This window comes from Xenopus laevis, chromosome 3L (genome assembly GCF_017654675.1).
Source record: "Xenopus laevis strain J_2021 chromosome 3L, Xenopus_laevis_v10.1, whole genome shotgun sequence".
Lineage (NCBI taxonomy): Eukaryota > Metazoa > Chordata > Amphibia > Anura > Pipidae > Xenopus > Xenopus laevis.
In genome coordinates, this window is record NC_054375.1 from 89,733,445 (window position 1) to 89,747,291 (window position 13,847).

The following is a 13,847-nucleotide window of genomic DNA, read 5'->3' on the forward strand; positions in this document are numbered from 1 at the left end:
AATCTTGCCTGTGAGTTGTCACATGATAAACCTTTTTCTCACTCAGTTGAATCTGGCCCTATATTTGAAGGTGCCTTGTGAGGGTCATCAGTGAATAGTACATACATTTCTTAAAACATGGACACCACACAACATTCCACTTTATTTTCCTGGCTAATGAGTTATTTTTATATTTGCATATAGCTGATGGGGATCCCCATTTCGTCGTTGATTTTCCATTGAACAAGATGACTGTTTGCTTCAATATTGATGGCGAACCTGGTGACATCCTCAGGTTGGTGTCAGATCATAAAAACTCAGGTAAGTACTTCATTTTCATTATGTTTAATACAACACACAGATACTTCAAACATTTTCTTTGCTAATAGCAAGTTTGGTTTTCATAGACTGAAGTTCAAGAGAAAAGAAATGACAGTTACAGAAATCTCCAGTGCCCCGTCATGCTGACAAGCTGTTAAAAGCATTATACAATGATAATTTGCATAATGAGTAAAGGGTTGTCTCTACCTTTGTAAATGTATACATATATATTTATGGTGAGATTTATACAATGCCAGATTTCATGATCCTGCTCTTAAACCACAATTCTCTGCCCTCAAATGCCTTCATGACCTTCTTCAAAGAATCTAAGAATAGATCAATTATCTAGAAAGTCTATATGCTGTGTTTGCTACTTCACCCAAGCAACCTGTGAATGCACCATACATCAAATTGCCTGCATATATATCTGCATAATATTCAAACATACCCCTGTTGATAGACCGTTTAAAAACGTGGCTGCCTTATAGGTATGAATAATTTTCTTTGCCAACTTGGCCAACCTACTTTCATATTCCTGCGGGTTTTTGTACATTTTTCATATTGATATAAATTAACATTGTCTCCCATCTTAAACATTTCCACTTTCCTAGTACCTGTTTTGTATCTCAGGATTAAGTCTAACCAGTGATATGTAGGGATAGACATTTCCATCCCTTGAATTATATAATATTTTAATCAAATTGCCATGTCACATTTTTAGTCTGCCACCAACTACTGCAACCAAGCCATTTCATTATTTTTCATAATTTCCTTTCCATAACGTATGTGCCTGTACTGACACCCCTTTACCTTTCAATAGTTTATTTTAAACTATGACCCAATCCTATTGTTTAGATTTACCCACAATGGGTCTCATAGGCTATTTGTCTGACCACTCTGCTATAGTATTAAAAACCTTTTTGTAAACTATAGTGTCATCTTCAGTTTGCAGTTTACCTTTATTATCTCTTTAAGATAAGTGTAGTAAAAATTGCATTTAATAATTATATACACTCAGCATGGTATATTTAATTTATTTTATTCTACTGTGCACAAAACTTAAATATGTGAAAGAGAGATTGGCTACATCTATAATCAAAACTTAATTTTAATGCTATATTGTTTCTTTTTTTTCAAGGAGTAACAGTAAACGGGCAGTTGATAGGAGCTCCAGCTCCTCCCAATGGGCATAAAAAGCAAAGGACCTACTTCAGCAGGATTACCATCATTCTCAACAAGCCAAAACGATCTTATATAGAGATTACTCCATCTAAGGTCATTCTGGACAGCAAGGACAGACTGATTCTGTCAACTGATAAGAGCACTACAGTAAATAGCAAAGACCTGGTGATTGCAGTTATTGCCAACTCCAACATTACTGTAACTATTCAAGGCACCATCAGCTTTGTAATCCTGGTTCATCACTATAAAAATCCAGCTCCTTACCAAAGGAATCACTTGGGGTTTTACATTTCTAACAGCAAAGGACTGTCATCGAATTCCCATGGGCTTCTAGGTAAGGGAAATATTATCAGTGCTATAGGATATAATAAATGTAAACATCACAACAAATGGCACAAGGATTATGCTGAGATGGATATCTAGGAAAACATTTCTCCAGTATTATAATTTAGATTTGCTAGCTTCTGAAGGACCTCAACTTTGTCTGAAAAGGTTCAGCTAATTAAATGTATTCATTTTGTATGTAGGCATACATGAATGACCAGCAGGGATGACCACAAAACAGAAAATTAAAATTTTACCATAATTTATATATCCTGACCACCTTTCGTTAAGAGTATAACCAATAGAATGCTTTTGGTATAGCTAATAACGAAGTTGTGTAATGTGGTTGCTAGGTATACTTAGCCATCGAGAAAACTTCACATAAGTTTATAAAAGTTATTACATTATTCCTATTTTCTCTATGAGCATCCCATATCCATATGTAACGTGCTAATTTTTATTTAAAAATAAAAAAACACTTGTATAACAGTGGGAGACTATTCTGATTATATATCCATATCAATGTTTTGTCAGCTGAACAAGTGTTTTGGTGGAACCATTTTTAAACTTTATTTCTGTTTTCCATTATAGGTCAGTTCCTATACAATGATGTTAAAATAACTAAAGTACCGCTACAAGTTACCAACCAAACTTCCGACGGTAGGTCTGGTTCTGCTCTGAACGCTGTGACCCTGCTGAGTGTGAGAAATCGATTGGTCCCTGTAATTAGAAAACAAAGAAAGATATACAATGGCCTTCATCAGGTGGACTGTTGGTTTGCAAAGAATAATGCAGCCAAACTAATTGATGGAATCTACCAGGATTACTTGGTGCCTCATCTCTTTGACTGTGGAAGTGGTTTAATAACAAATGAAGTGTAAAACAAAGCCTACTGAGGACTATTTCTTTCACATTCCACATTTACATATAGTGAGCAACACGAGAACATGATACCAGGACAGTTTTTCAGTAAATTTAAACAACTTGTTTTATATCAAATCACAGTGCAATATTCTGATGGCATTATTTAACAAAAATATGGCTTGTGTAATAGCCAATCACTTTTTGTACAGAATGCAAATTGTTCCTTTACCGTATTAATGCAATGTACAACTGACTTTTGTATTTGAATCAAAGATATTTTTATAATCATTAAACGTTGTGTTTTTAATGTAACTTTTGAGAAAAAAATATATTAAAATGTGTATATGTGTCTGAGGTTAAATAGAACCACATTTCAATACTGACCCATCCCTTCCATAAATCATTTTACATATTATTATTATTATGATGATTATCCACTCACTCACACTGCATAAAAACGTAAAGGTCACCCGCACCATGAAAACAAGTTTGGCCCCCCTAGAGAGGAAGCAGACCCAGGCCCCCCTCCTCCTCTGTAGTTATGTCACTGAAGTGAACACAGAAATACATGTACTTGACCGCTGTACTCAGGTGACATATTCACGGGCAATAACATAATACTTGTGTATCAAGAAGTTTTCACAACTAAAGGTGTATAAATCTTTACATTTAGTTTAGCATGGCACAACTGTGTCTATTCTACACAAAGGGTATTTGCATATATCGAGAAGTGCCATGAAGCAATACATCAAATAGTATCCGTGGCACCAGCAAATAACTGCAGTTAATAAAGCATAAACATTTAATTTATTAATAATAAGTATTTATAAAGCACTAATATATTCTGCAGTGCTCTACATCACATCTCTTACTATTTATTTTGTGGATATATTAAAGGGTTATGGTCATCAAATAAAGATTTACTGTAATGTAATCTAATATTTACCCAAGCTTTAAAAGTTTTCTGTTATTTTCTTTTTTATCTATTTATATAGTGTTCAGTGCATCAGTTTCCTTTGTTCAGCGATGCCTCCTTATCTATTTCACTCTCATTGTTAAATCAGCCACATTGATTCCAAACAGCACTTTAGTAAGGCCCTGGTCACACAAAATGCTCCACCTTGTTTAACACCTGTGTTTTTTAGGTAGGCAAAGGGAAGTGGATCCGCTCTCTTGTGCAGCTCCATATAGCTGCACTGACAGGCAACACTTTCATCTAAGTGCAGCTACACAGAGTGGAGTGGAGATCGGCCAGACAAATGTGAAAAAAACCAGAATTGATCCTTATTTGTCCTGTGGAAGATTAGTTATGATGTTCTGATACATATATTACCAGTATACAACCCCCTGCCTTTTTTCTGTTAACAGGAGTCCATTATGCAGGGGTATTATCTGTGCACTGGTAGTCTAAGGTCGAAGCCTTAGGCCCCATGATCGAATCAGCCCTTCCACTTCAAGGTGAGCATATCGAGGAGAGATCTGCTGGTTTGGCTGCCTGGTCAAATGAGCGGATCTCTGCCTGAATGGTCACCTTAACTATCTACCTCACAAGGACCAAACATGGAGTGGCTTCAATTGCCCTGTTTAGTTTAAAAAATAACAAAAACCATATATCCTCCTGAAATGGGGGCTAGTTGATGGCTAGTTTTTATTTTAGGAGATTGTCACACATTTTGGGGGTAAAGTTCAACCAGTTCTGTGCCTGCCTTGTCTAGTTTGCTACCTGTCCCAACTCTTGCCTTGTTTTGACTACTCTCTTGGATCCTATTCTGTACTGCGATATTGGTGGGTTTGACCTGGCCTGTGACCCCGTCTATTCCTCCATTTCCTGTATTTGTACCACATTGTCTGACTGTTACCGACCCGGTCTGGCTTTCGACTACGCTTATTGTTCCCAGTAACTTCATGCTTAGTTCCCCCTGCTTGCTCAGAACTCTTTCCTTGGGCCTCTCACAGTAAGATCTGGTGGCATCTGAGTAGCGGAGGACTAGTCCCGAAGTCAAAGGCGGCTGTTATAGGCAGAAGAGTGAGCTGCGACCGGGTCCTTGAGTTTGGGATACTCTGCATTATACCATTTATTAATTCATTGAGAAAGTTAATAGTGCAGAAAAAATGAACAGGTTTTGTATTTGCTATGCAATATATGAATCACACAAAACAGATACACAAATCATATTTCATTACTCAGATGAAAAAATCATATTAAACAGATTTGCTGGATTTTATATATTTGAGATTTATTTCTATTTCTAATGGAAGACGCCGCATCTCATTATTTTAGATGTTTCAAAAAAACAAGCAGACTGTACTGGTGCAGAATGTTATAAATATGTACATAACAATAACAGCTGCACTTTTGCTGTAACAGGAGTAGCTGGGAACAACATGAGTTCTACATTTTTTACATGCTGTTTTATCTTAGATATACCAAATAAATCTAAATGCTTAGAAATAAAACAACACTTTGAATTTGCTGTGGAGCTTTTTACTACAATACATTATAGGGGTGCAAAGGGTCCACCCAGGCAAAGAAGCTTCACAAGTGAGAGGAGCCTCATGGCAGAGAAATAAAGGTAAACAGGAATTCTACAGAAGGTTAAGGTACATACATATAAGCCATGGTCACACAGCCTCTTGAGAAGCTGTTGGGAATAGACACCATTGAAGAACAGGTCAAAGTCCAATAACATTGTATCTAAAGAGTCAAGTAGTCTCTTGGTCAGAATTTAGGCCAAGTTAAAGGCTGCCAGTGACCAGAATGGTCAGTGACTGTCCGAAATCTGAAAATTAGCAATAGTAAAGGAAAAGCCCTAGAACTATAACTACATAACAAGGGATCCGAATGACCGAATGACACTGGTTTATATTTAAAGATTGGCAGAATCAGATGCAGCTGTGATTGGGTGAGAAGGAATGAGTTAAGGCAGGGGAAAGCCAGGCTGGGGGCGGAGTTAGAGAGGGATGTGATGTCAGGGGAAGAAGCAGTTCACTTCCTTCTGAGAAGGTAGAAACATTCCATGCACCCGCCCTCCTTTTTTGCATATTTTGTTAAATGTCAGGAGCTTCTCTTCTTTATGTTCTCATATTATCTATTAATGACTGGATGGGGTTCAGTGAAATGGCTGAAAATTAAGGGTCAATTGAGGAGTCCCCTTGTCATGCAATATTAGCACACCCAGGAATTTACTGAACTAAGACCTGCATTGCATTGGGCTTTGAACCCGGGTCTCAGGTGTCTATTTATTTTGCATTTCACTTTGTTGTTGTGATATCACAGCGGCACATACACCGTGATGAAATCAGCGGTCATTGGCCGGTCATATTGGATGCAGTGTGGCCCGACAATATATAAATATATGATATATTATTTAAAACATACATAAAAATCATACACCATTTAAAGTTTGGGTTTTTCTTTATTTCTTCCTTATCACATAACTGTATGACAGTGAATAGTGTGCTGCAGGGGTAAGGAATATTCTGGTGAAAAGAGAAGTTCTCTGAACATGTTGTGTAATACAGGTATGGGATCCAGTATCCAGAAAGCTCCAAATTAGGGGAAGGCCATCTCCCATGGATTCCATTTTAATCAAATAATTTAAAATGTAAAAACATATTTCCCTTTTCTCTGTAATAATAAAACAGCACCTTGTACTTGATCCAAACTAATGAATTTTTACTGGAAGCAAAACAATCCTATTGGTTTTATTTATTGTTTACATTTTTTTAGTGGACAAAATATGGAGATCCAAATTACGGAAAGATCCCTTATTTGGAAAGCCCCAGGTCCAGAGCATTCTGGATAACAGTTCCCATACCTGTATTAAAAAAATCAGTGCTGTGATACAGCGTAAAGTATGATACATTCAATATTTTGCCATTATCCTTTACTACCGATATAACAGTGATATCTGAGGCTGATGTTTTAAACCTGTATCACATATCTGGGATTTAAACCATGCTAAACCTCTAGCAACTTGCAAGCCTTGGTTCTACACACACATCCGATTTACCATTTATACAGAAGCAGAACAGAAAGCAAACTTGATTCAATCAGAGAGAGACCTGTGGGTGTCCTGGCTACTTCCAATCCAGTAAAAGCTGCTCTGTTTGGCTCCGCTCGCTACTTCCAAAATTCAGTAATTAAGTAAATGAATGAACCAGCACGGAATAGTGCTAAGTGACTGCATTGACTTTATTACTGCAGTAGAGACATGTTTTGGGTGGAGTGCTAGATCAAGTGTGTTTCCACTGCACTAATAAAATTGAATGCAGTCACGCTATGGTATTCTCCGGTTTATTTATATATTTATTTTCTAGTTTCAGCAAATATGATATTAAAATATTACAATGTAAAAATGTTGGTTATATATGTAGAGATGTGGACAATGAGCATATATTATGTGATTTGTGCTCTCCCTCTTGCCAACACATGGATAATACGTGGGCAGTAAAAAGGGCCCTGGACCCTCTGCAGGAAAAAAAAAAAAAAAAGATAAATCATTGGGGGGGGGGCACTCAGACCTCCTCATAAATTGTATATCTTGAAATTATCACTGCAAGCTCTAGCTTAAATATATTAACCTTCACATTAATTCTTGAACTATCAGTTCAAAGAGGACACTTGAGGATCCATTGGAGACTGGCCTGCCCGATAAGTCCCAGTGCCCTGCCTAATACTTACTCTACTCTATTTTTGTCAAAGAAGTTGTCCAGCAGGTACCAGCTTCATTGCAACCCCAGAACATATATTTACACACACGGATTCAAAATGATACAAACATATACGTATATGGATAGACATAGGAGGAGGTAATTTCTAAACTATAGGCAGGGGCGTAACTATAGAGGAAGCAGACCCTGCGGCTGCAGGGGGGCCCAGGAGGTATAGGGGCCCCATGAAGCCCTAATTCATATACAGTTTCAATAAATATTGGTAAAACAAATCCACCTCTAAACATTATGGGGGACTGAAAAATAATTTGCTGTGGGGCCCAGTAATATCTAGTTACACCACTGACTATAGGCACAGTTGTACCTGGCAAGTAACCCATAACAATCAGATATTTGCTTTCCTTGTTCTGCTTTGGTTTTACTGCCCAGATGCAGATTTACCCATTGTTTTTAAATAAGCGCCACAGAGTCAAAAGCAAAACAAATGCAAAAATATTCTTACTAGTACACACACGCTTCCTCACAGATGCACACATACAGATTCAAACACATGATCACACAACCTACACTATTCTTCATAGATTGTAAGCTCTATGGACCCTGGAACTTATTCCAAGGATGTATTGATTTTCCTAGCACTTATGTATTTCATAGTTCTCTTTGTTTAATTCATATTAACTTTTCCTTGCTTAGGTTTATGCCTTGTAAAGCTCAGTGTACACTTGCACTGCTAAATAAATGAATACAATAGAATCACGCAGATACAACCACACACAAACCTCCATACAGATACATATATGCTCACATACTGTATACAAACAACATGCACGCACAAAACACGATTTCCATCAATTGCATTGGCAGCCCATAATCCTTAATACTTTTGTTGCTGAATGGAAAGTGTGAAGTTCCTGACACAAGTGCTGTGTTGTAGTGGAGAGCTGATTAACTCTAACCCTACTAAACCTTCCCACCTCTAAAACATTCCTTTGGTCACAGAGTTAATCAGCATTAACTTTCTAATAAATAGCAGCATGAGGAGGGATCTAGTAATGAGCGAATCAGTCATGTTTCGCTTTTGAAAAATGCATTGAAGTCAATATGCCATTTTTTCACTGCAACTTTTTCCATTCCATGCTATTTTTTTGCAGCCATTGGAGTAAATCTGCATTTTTTTTCAATGGCAAAACCTGGTGAGGGATCCAATCCTTGAGCATCTTGAGATTCCTAAGGTAGAACTGCCTGTGTAGTAACGGAATGTCTGAAGGTATTATGTGTACTGACTAGGAGAAAGCTTCTTATCTAAACTACAATCCTGAACCTTTGCCTAATAACTGGGCTTGGTCCGAAAAGGTCTTGGCTAAATCATCCCACTCTTTATCTAAACTACAACCCTGCTCCTCTGCCTATTAACTGGGCTTGATCCAATAATGTCTTGGCTAAATCATCCCATTCTTTATCTAAACTACAACTCTGCACCTCTGCCTAATAACTGAGTTTGATCCAAAATGTCTTGGCTAAATCATCCCACTCCATAGTGTTACAGAGTACATGTAACATGCTTGTCTCCACCAGTAACTATGTGACACAAGTATTAAAGAGCACATATGGTACATGCAACATGTCACATAGTTACTGGTGGAGACAGGCATGTTCCTGATGGGGGAATCTGGTGGGGGGTTAATTTGTGTTTAATGGGTGGGACCTGCTATATTAATTGGTAGCAGTTGTGGTTTAAAGCAAGGTGGCCATGGGAGAATGGGCCAACACAGCTATTCTCCAACGTGCCAGCAGACCGCTGTTCCCTAAAAGGCAGTTTATATTTTCCCCCCTAACATTCACAACATTATAGTTATATGGCCACTTCACTTTTTCAAAGCTTTGCGTTTGCTAAATGTAATGTGTACTAGGTACCTTGCCATAATATTTCTTTAAGCATACAAGCACTTGAATGCATAACTTATATTTAATATTGATAAACTAAGGTAGTTTGCTTTGAGTTTAATGTGCATACGTGTAACTTACATAGCTTTGTGACAAACATATATCCCCTTATATCCGAAGCCACCAAGAAAAGATAACACAAAGTAATGTCGTGTGCTGATTGAAGTTCCATAAGAGAGTCAATCAAACAAATTCAACTGCAGTCTCTTTTATGAAGCTTGACATTTACATCAGAAATTCTCAGTATTCATATACGGTTTACTCATAAGAGCGGTAATGGTCAGATGCAGAACCAAGCAATACCTGCAAAAGAATAAGTATAACGTGAGCGTTACAACAAACCACAGTATCACATTAAATCAATTAATAAAAAGAGAAACTTTCCAATCACCGAAATTCTCCTTTTTAAACAAGTATTAGGTCTTGGGCCTACTGCAGTAATGAAACAACGCACCGGGTCCACCCCCCAAAAACAAAATCTTTGGAAAGACCGGGCACACACAACGACCTCTACCCGGCTTAGGTTGGAGGGTGGCTGGGTAGGGGGTATTTTTAACAACTCTATATTAATGCCAGTAGTTCAATGGGTAAACAATCCCTTTTAGATGAAAATGTTAATAACTGTAATTTCTATTTAATTTCTAAAACATACATTATAGTCTAGTTATCGTAATTCCAACTCCATACATATATATGGGTAAATTATTAAAGAATTATTAAAGCAGCTAAAGCCTGCACTTTGAGCTATAAATGTCCCAGACACTTTAAACTGTTCCAGACACTTTAAACTGTTCAAAAACGGTTTGAAATCAAAGCTCTGCAAGTTAATTATTGAAGATGTGCAGTTTCCGTTCTGATCGAATTCCCAGGATTCAAGTCCCCATCAGTTATAACATCTACCCTGTTAGTACAAGTGTTAGAGTGGTTAGAACTTGAGAGGTTAGAAAAATATATATCCAACACAAGCAAAACACATCTTTCCAAAGGTTGGGGATGTGAAAAAGATTTATTTTGTAGATTATAGTGACGTCTCCTCATGACAGATTTTCAGTGGAACAAACTTCAATATTATAACTGCAGGTTAGCTGACAGCTATCAGTGGAGAAAGCCTCAAAATAATGAACAATGTTAATTTAGATTAAAGTAAAATAAAGCAATGCCCTTCCCTTAAAACAAAGAATGGCATACTAGTTTTTCACTAGTTACTGAACATATTGGGGGGTGGAACAATGAAGTCCTTATATAAAGAAAATGGAATTAGAAGAAATGGTGTTGGTGTCTAAGATAGATGATCAAGACAAAAGCTTGATTATATTCATGCACTGCTCATTGCTATGGCCAGTGTAAAAGCAAAGAAACAGGTGGGTGGCATTTGAAAAAGGCAATGTGGTCGCACACTATTGATGGTAATCACAACACTTTAGCATTTACACTGGCACTAACTTGTATTTTGCAATTAAGAAAACTACCACATCAAGTAAAGTCAAATTTTGTAAATAAATTTTTTTTTTAAACGTACTTAATCTTGCAAACAGTGATTCTCTAGAACTAAGTTAAGTAAAACAACCTAAAATTAAGTAAAGTTAGTTTAATAAATGTTTTAGATACATGCTGTAGCTGTCATTTTAAAGAGCAAGTCAACCCCAAAATAAAAATTTGCCTAATAAACCAAACATAATTCTAAGCAACTTTGCAATATACATTCATTACAAATTTTCTAAGTTATTTGTATATGTATTGTATATCAAAAGCAGTGTTTGTCTGTCCCTTTCTGTTATCTGCGCTGGTGGCTCATAATGACAATACAATGTAAGATCAGGCAGCTGTCTTCTTGGGGAACTAAGACTATTGCAACATTGTTAAAAAAGTAATAACCAGGACTTAAGCAAATTCTGCTTTCCATAGCAATTGTTTTTACAAATTACTTTAAAAGCACTGAACATTTTTAATAAATGTATATTGGAAATTTGTTAAAAATTATGTTTTCTTTTATTAGGCAAATTTTTATTTTGGGGTTGACTTGCCCTTTAAATCTCATACTGGCTTAGAGAGTTCCAGTAAAAGTGTTGAAGGTGCCACATTTCTATTCAGGGACATTTTGTATAATGTCTGTGTCAATATTGGCATAAAGTATTCTCTAGTTTAAATATTTAGAAATTGCACCCTGCCATGGTATTCTGCCCTCACTTACCCATGGGTTACAGTAAGCGTGGGGGCAAAGAGCAATAAAAAAGAAGTGTGACAGAAAGAGAGATTAAATTTATAGATTATCTACACATAACGATATTCCTATACCCTGCTTTACAAACAGAAGTCACACGTTCCTTAACAGAAAATATAAGCCTGATTTTAAATGAGTAACTCAATAAGAAATACTTTAATTTATGACTATTAACTGAACTTTCCAAGGAGTGAAGAGGAAATGGGAAGGACTAGAACTAAAACACATGGATATTGGTGACTCACAATTTCTTGGCAAACTGAACCCCAGCACCTGTCTACAGCCAGCATCTGTTCATCAGCATGAACTCAATGAAAAAGCCAAGTTTTGTTTGGTATATAGACAAGTGATGAACACAGAGGGTATATGGATATTCATTTAATGCAATTATTTCAAATCAATTTTGTCACATTCTAAAAGCAATAACAAAAAAAATCTGTTATAGGAAGCATTTGCCTTTGGAAATGGTTTGATTCAGACTACCATAATCTTTAAACATTGAAAGACATCCATGAACCCTGTTTCTTTAGCATTCCTTGGCCAAAGCTGCAAGCTTTGATTGTGGCTTTGATTTTAAATCTAAGCAACATAATGTTTAAAGATTATGGTAGTCTGAATCAAACCATTTCCAAAGGCAAATGCTTCTTTTGAGAAATGAATTTCAGTGCAGAATTCTGCTGGAGTAGCACTATTAACTGATGCGTTTTGAATTTTTTTTTCCCATGACAGTATCCCTTTAATAAATTGCACAATCAACATATCTAGAGGATGATTTTATTGTCTTAGCACCAGGGCCGCTTTAATAAGTGGGCAAAGTGAGCATCTGCCCAGGGCCCACTTATTTTTGGGGGCCCACTGCTTTTTTTTTTTTAAAATCAGTACCTGGTGTGTCGTGTCAGGGCTGGCTCCCTCCCCTGGGCAGATCCACTTAAATTTCACACCTTGCCATCCTGCTGTGGATTATTGGGGGTATTTATACATGAAATTGCCCCTTGCCATCTTGCTGTGGGTTCTGGGGGGTATTTATACATGGAATTGCTCTGTGACATCCTACTATGAATTATGTGGGTATTTATATATGGAACTGCTACTGTGTTCATCCTTCAGTTTTCATAGTTTCTACAGTGATTATACTGGCACAGCTAGGGTTAATATGCCAATTATCCATGTTATGTAGTATACTGTCAGATCTGCGTTTAATATTCTGGTTATTTATTTAATACTGGCATGACCGAATTATGTTTTGTCAAATGGGTGTGGTATTTGGAGGTGAAGCCAAAAGTGGGCATGGTTTCACAAAAAAATTTTGGTGCGCTACACACATCCAAGTTTTGGGGCCCACCAGTCAGTTCCTGCCCAGGGCTCACCAAGGCCTTAAAACTGCCCTGCTTAGATAGCATGACCGTCATCTAATGGATATGAGCACACATTAAGGCTAAGACGACATCGGGCCAAAATCAGCCTGCTGAAATACATAGGACTTTTTCAGCGCCTTCTCGCAGGTAGTAGCCTCCCTCTTCAGTTCGCATATGGAATCACTGTGTTGGCTCCAGCGAGAACACACTCAAGGATTTCATGCCGAAATCCGCCAATCATCTTTGAGCCAGAGCTGATACACTGGCTCCAGATGTGAAAGAATGAGGAGACTATTTCATTGCTGAAATTGATTTCAGCAGGCTGATTTTGGCCCATGTGGCCCTAACCTTATGGATAAAAAGACTCTGCAGTTACACGAAGTTTAAATATGCTTTATTGTATGCTTTTTCTATGAAATTTTAAAATACAACAGCATTCAAATTGAAATTGCAATTTCTACAAACATTAGTATCAGTGTTTTTTGATGTGTTGACTGTAAATCATAACCTTAATGCATGTATGTAATGTAATGGTTACATGTAACTTAATGTAATGGTTGCATGTCATTTTGGAGAAAGTTGGATGGCTTGCTCCTCATACTTCCAAGAGCAGATCTAAAGCATTGATCTTGTCTTTTTACTATACTGAAATAACTTATTTTAAAAGATTTTATTACTATAAAGGCAACATCAATGACTACATCTGCTGTTCTGATTGATGCAGTTAAACCTGAAAAGGCCCCATTGAAATGACCTGTGTTCCAAAAACAATTTTAACAGTTTAGTTGTCTGCCTCTTACCTGTGATTCATCATCATACGTAGGACTGTTTGAGCTTGAAGTGGTTTCTAAACTTTTGTCCCTTTTCATTTTCTTGTACTTCCTCATTATTAAACTGTCAACCACCCAGAACATTATAGCCTGCAAAGGAAATACACATATTCTCATGAATAATAAGCAGAAGCCACACTTTTTCCTTTAGCA

The 13,847-nt window shown here is 37.0% G+C and overlaps 2 protein-coding genes across 2 annotated transcripts in view; one reads left to right on the forward strand and one right to left on the reverse strand.

The window, feature by feature from the left end:
• itih5.L (inter-alpha-trypsin inhibitor heavy chain family member 5 L homeolog) overlaps positions 1-3,609 on the forward strand; it is a 35,623-nt gene extending 32,014 nt beyond the window's left edge. The window contains exons 12-14 of the mRNA XM_018252747.2: positions 184-300; positions 1,439-1,816; positions 2,398-3,609. Of these exons, the coding sequence (XP_018108236.1) occupies positions 184-300; positions 1,439-1,816; positions 2,398-2,687 (785 nt within the window). The 3' untranslated portion in view covers positions 2,688-3,609. The remainder of the gene's footprint in view (positions 1-183; positions 301-1,438; positions 1,817-2,397) is intronic.
• A 5,721-nt stretch (positions 3,610-9,330) lies between these two features.
• The window catches only part of tmem110l.L (transmembrane protein 110, like L homeolog), a 28,432-nt gene continuing 23,915 nt past the window's right edge, over positions 9,331-13,847 (reverse strand). The window contains 2 exon segments of the mRNA NM_001086427.1: positions 9,331-9,591; positions 13,665-13,784. Coding sequence (NP_001079896.2) covers positions 9,547-9,591; positions 13,665-13,784 — 165 coding nt within the window. The 3' untranslated portion in view covers positions 9,331-9,546.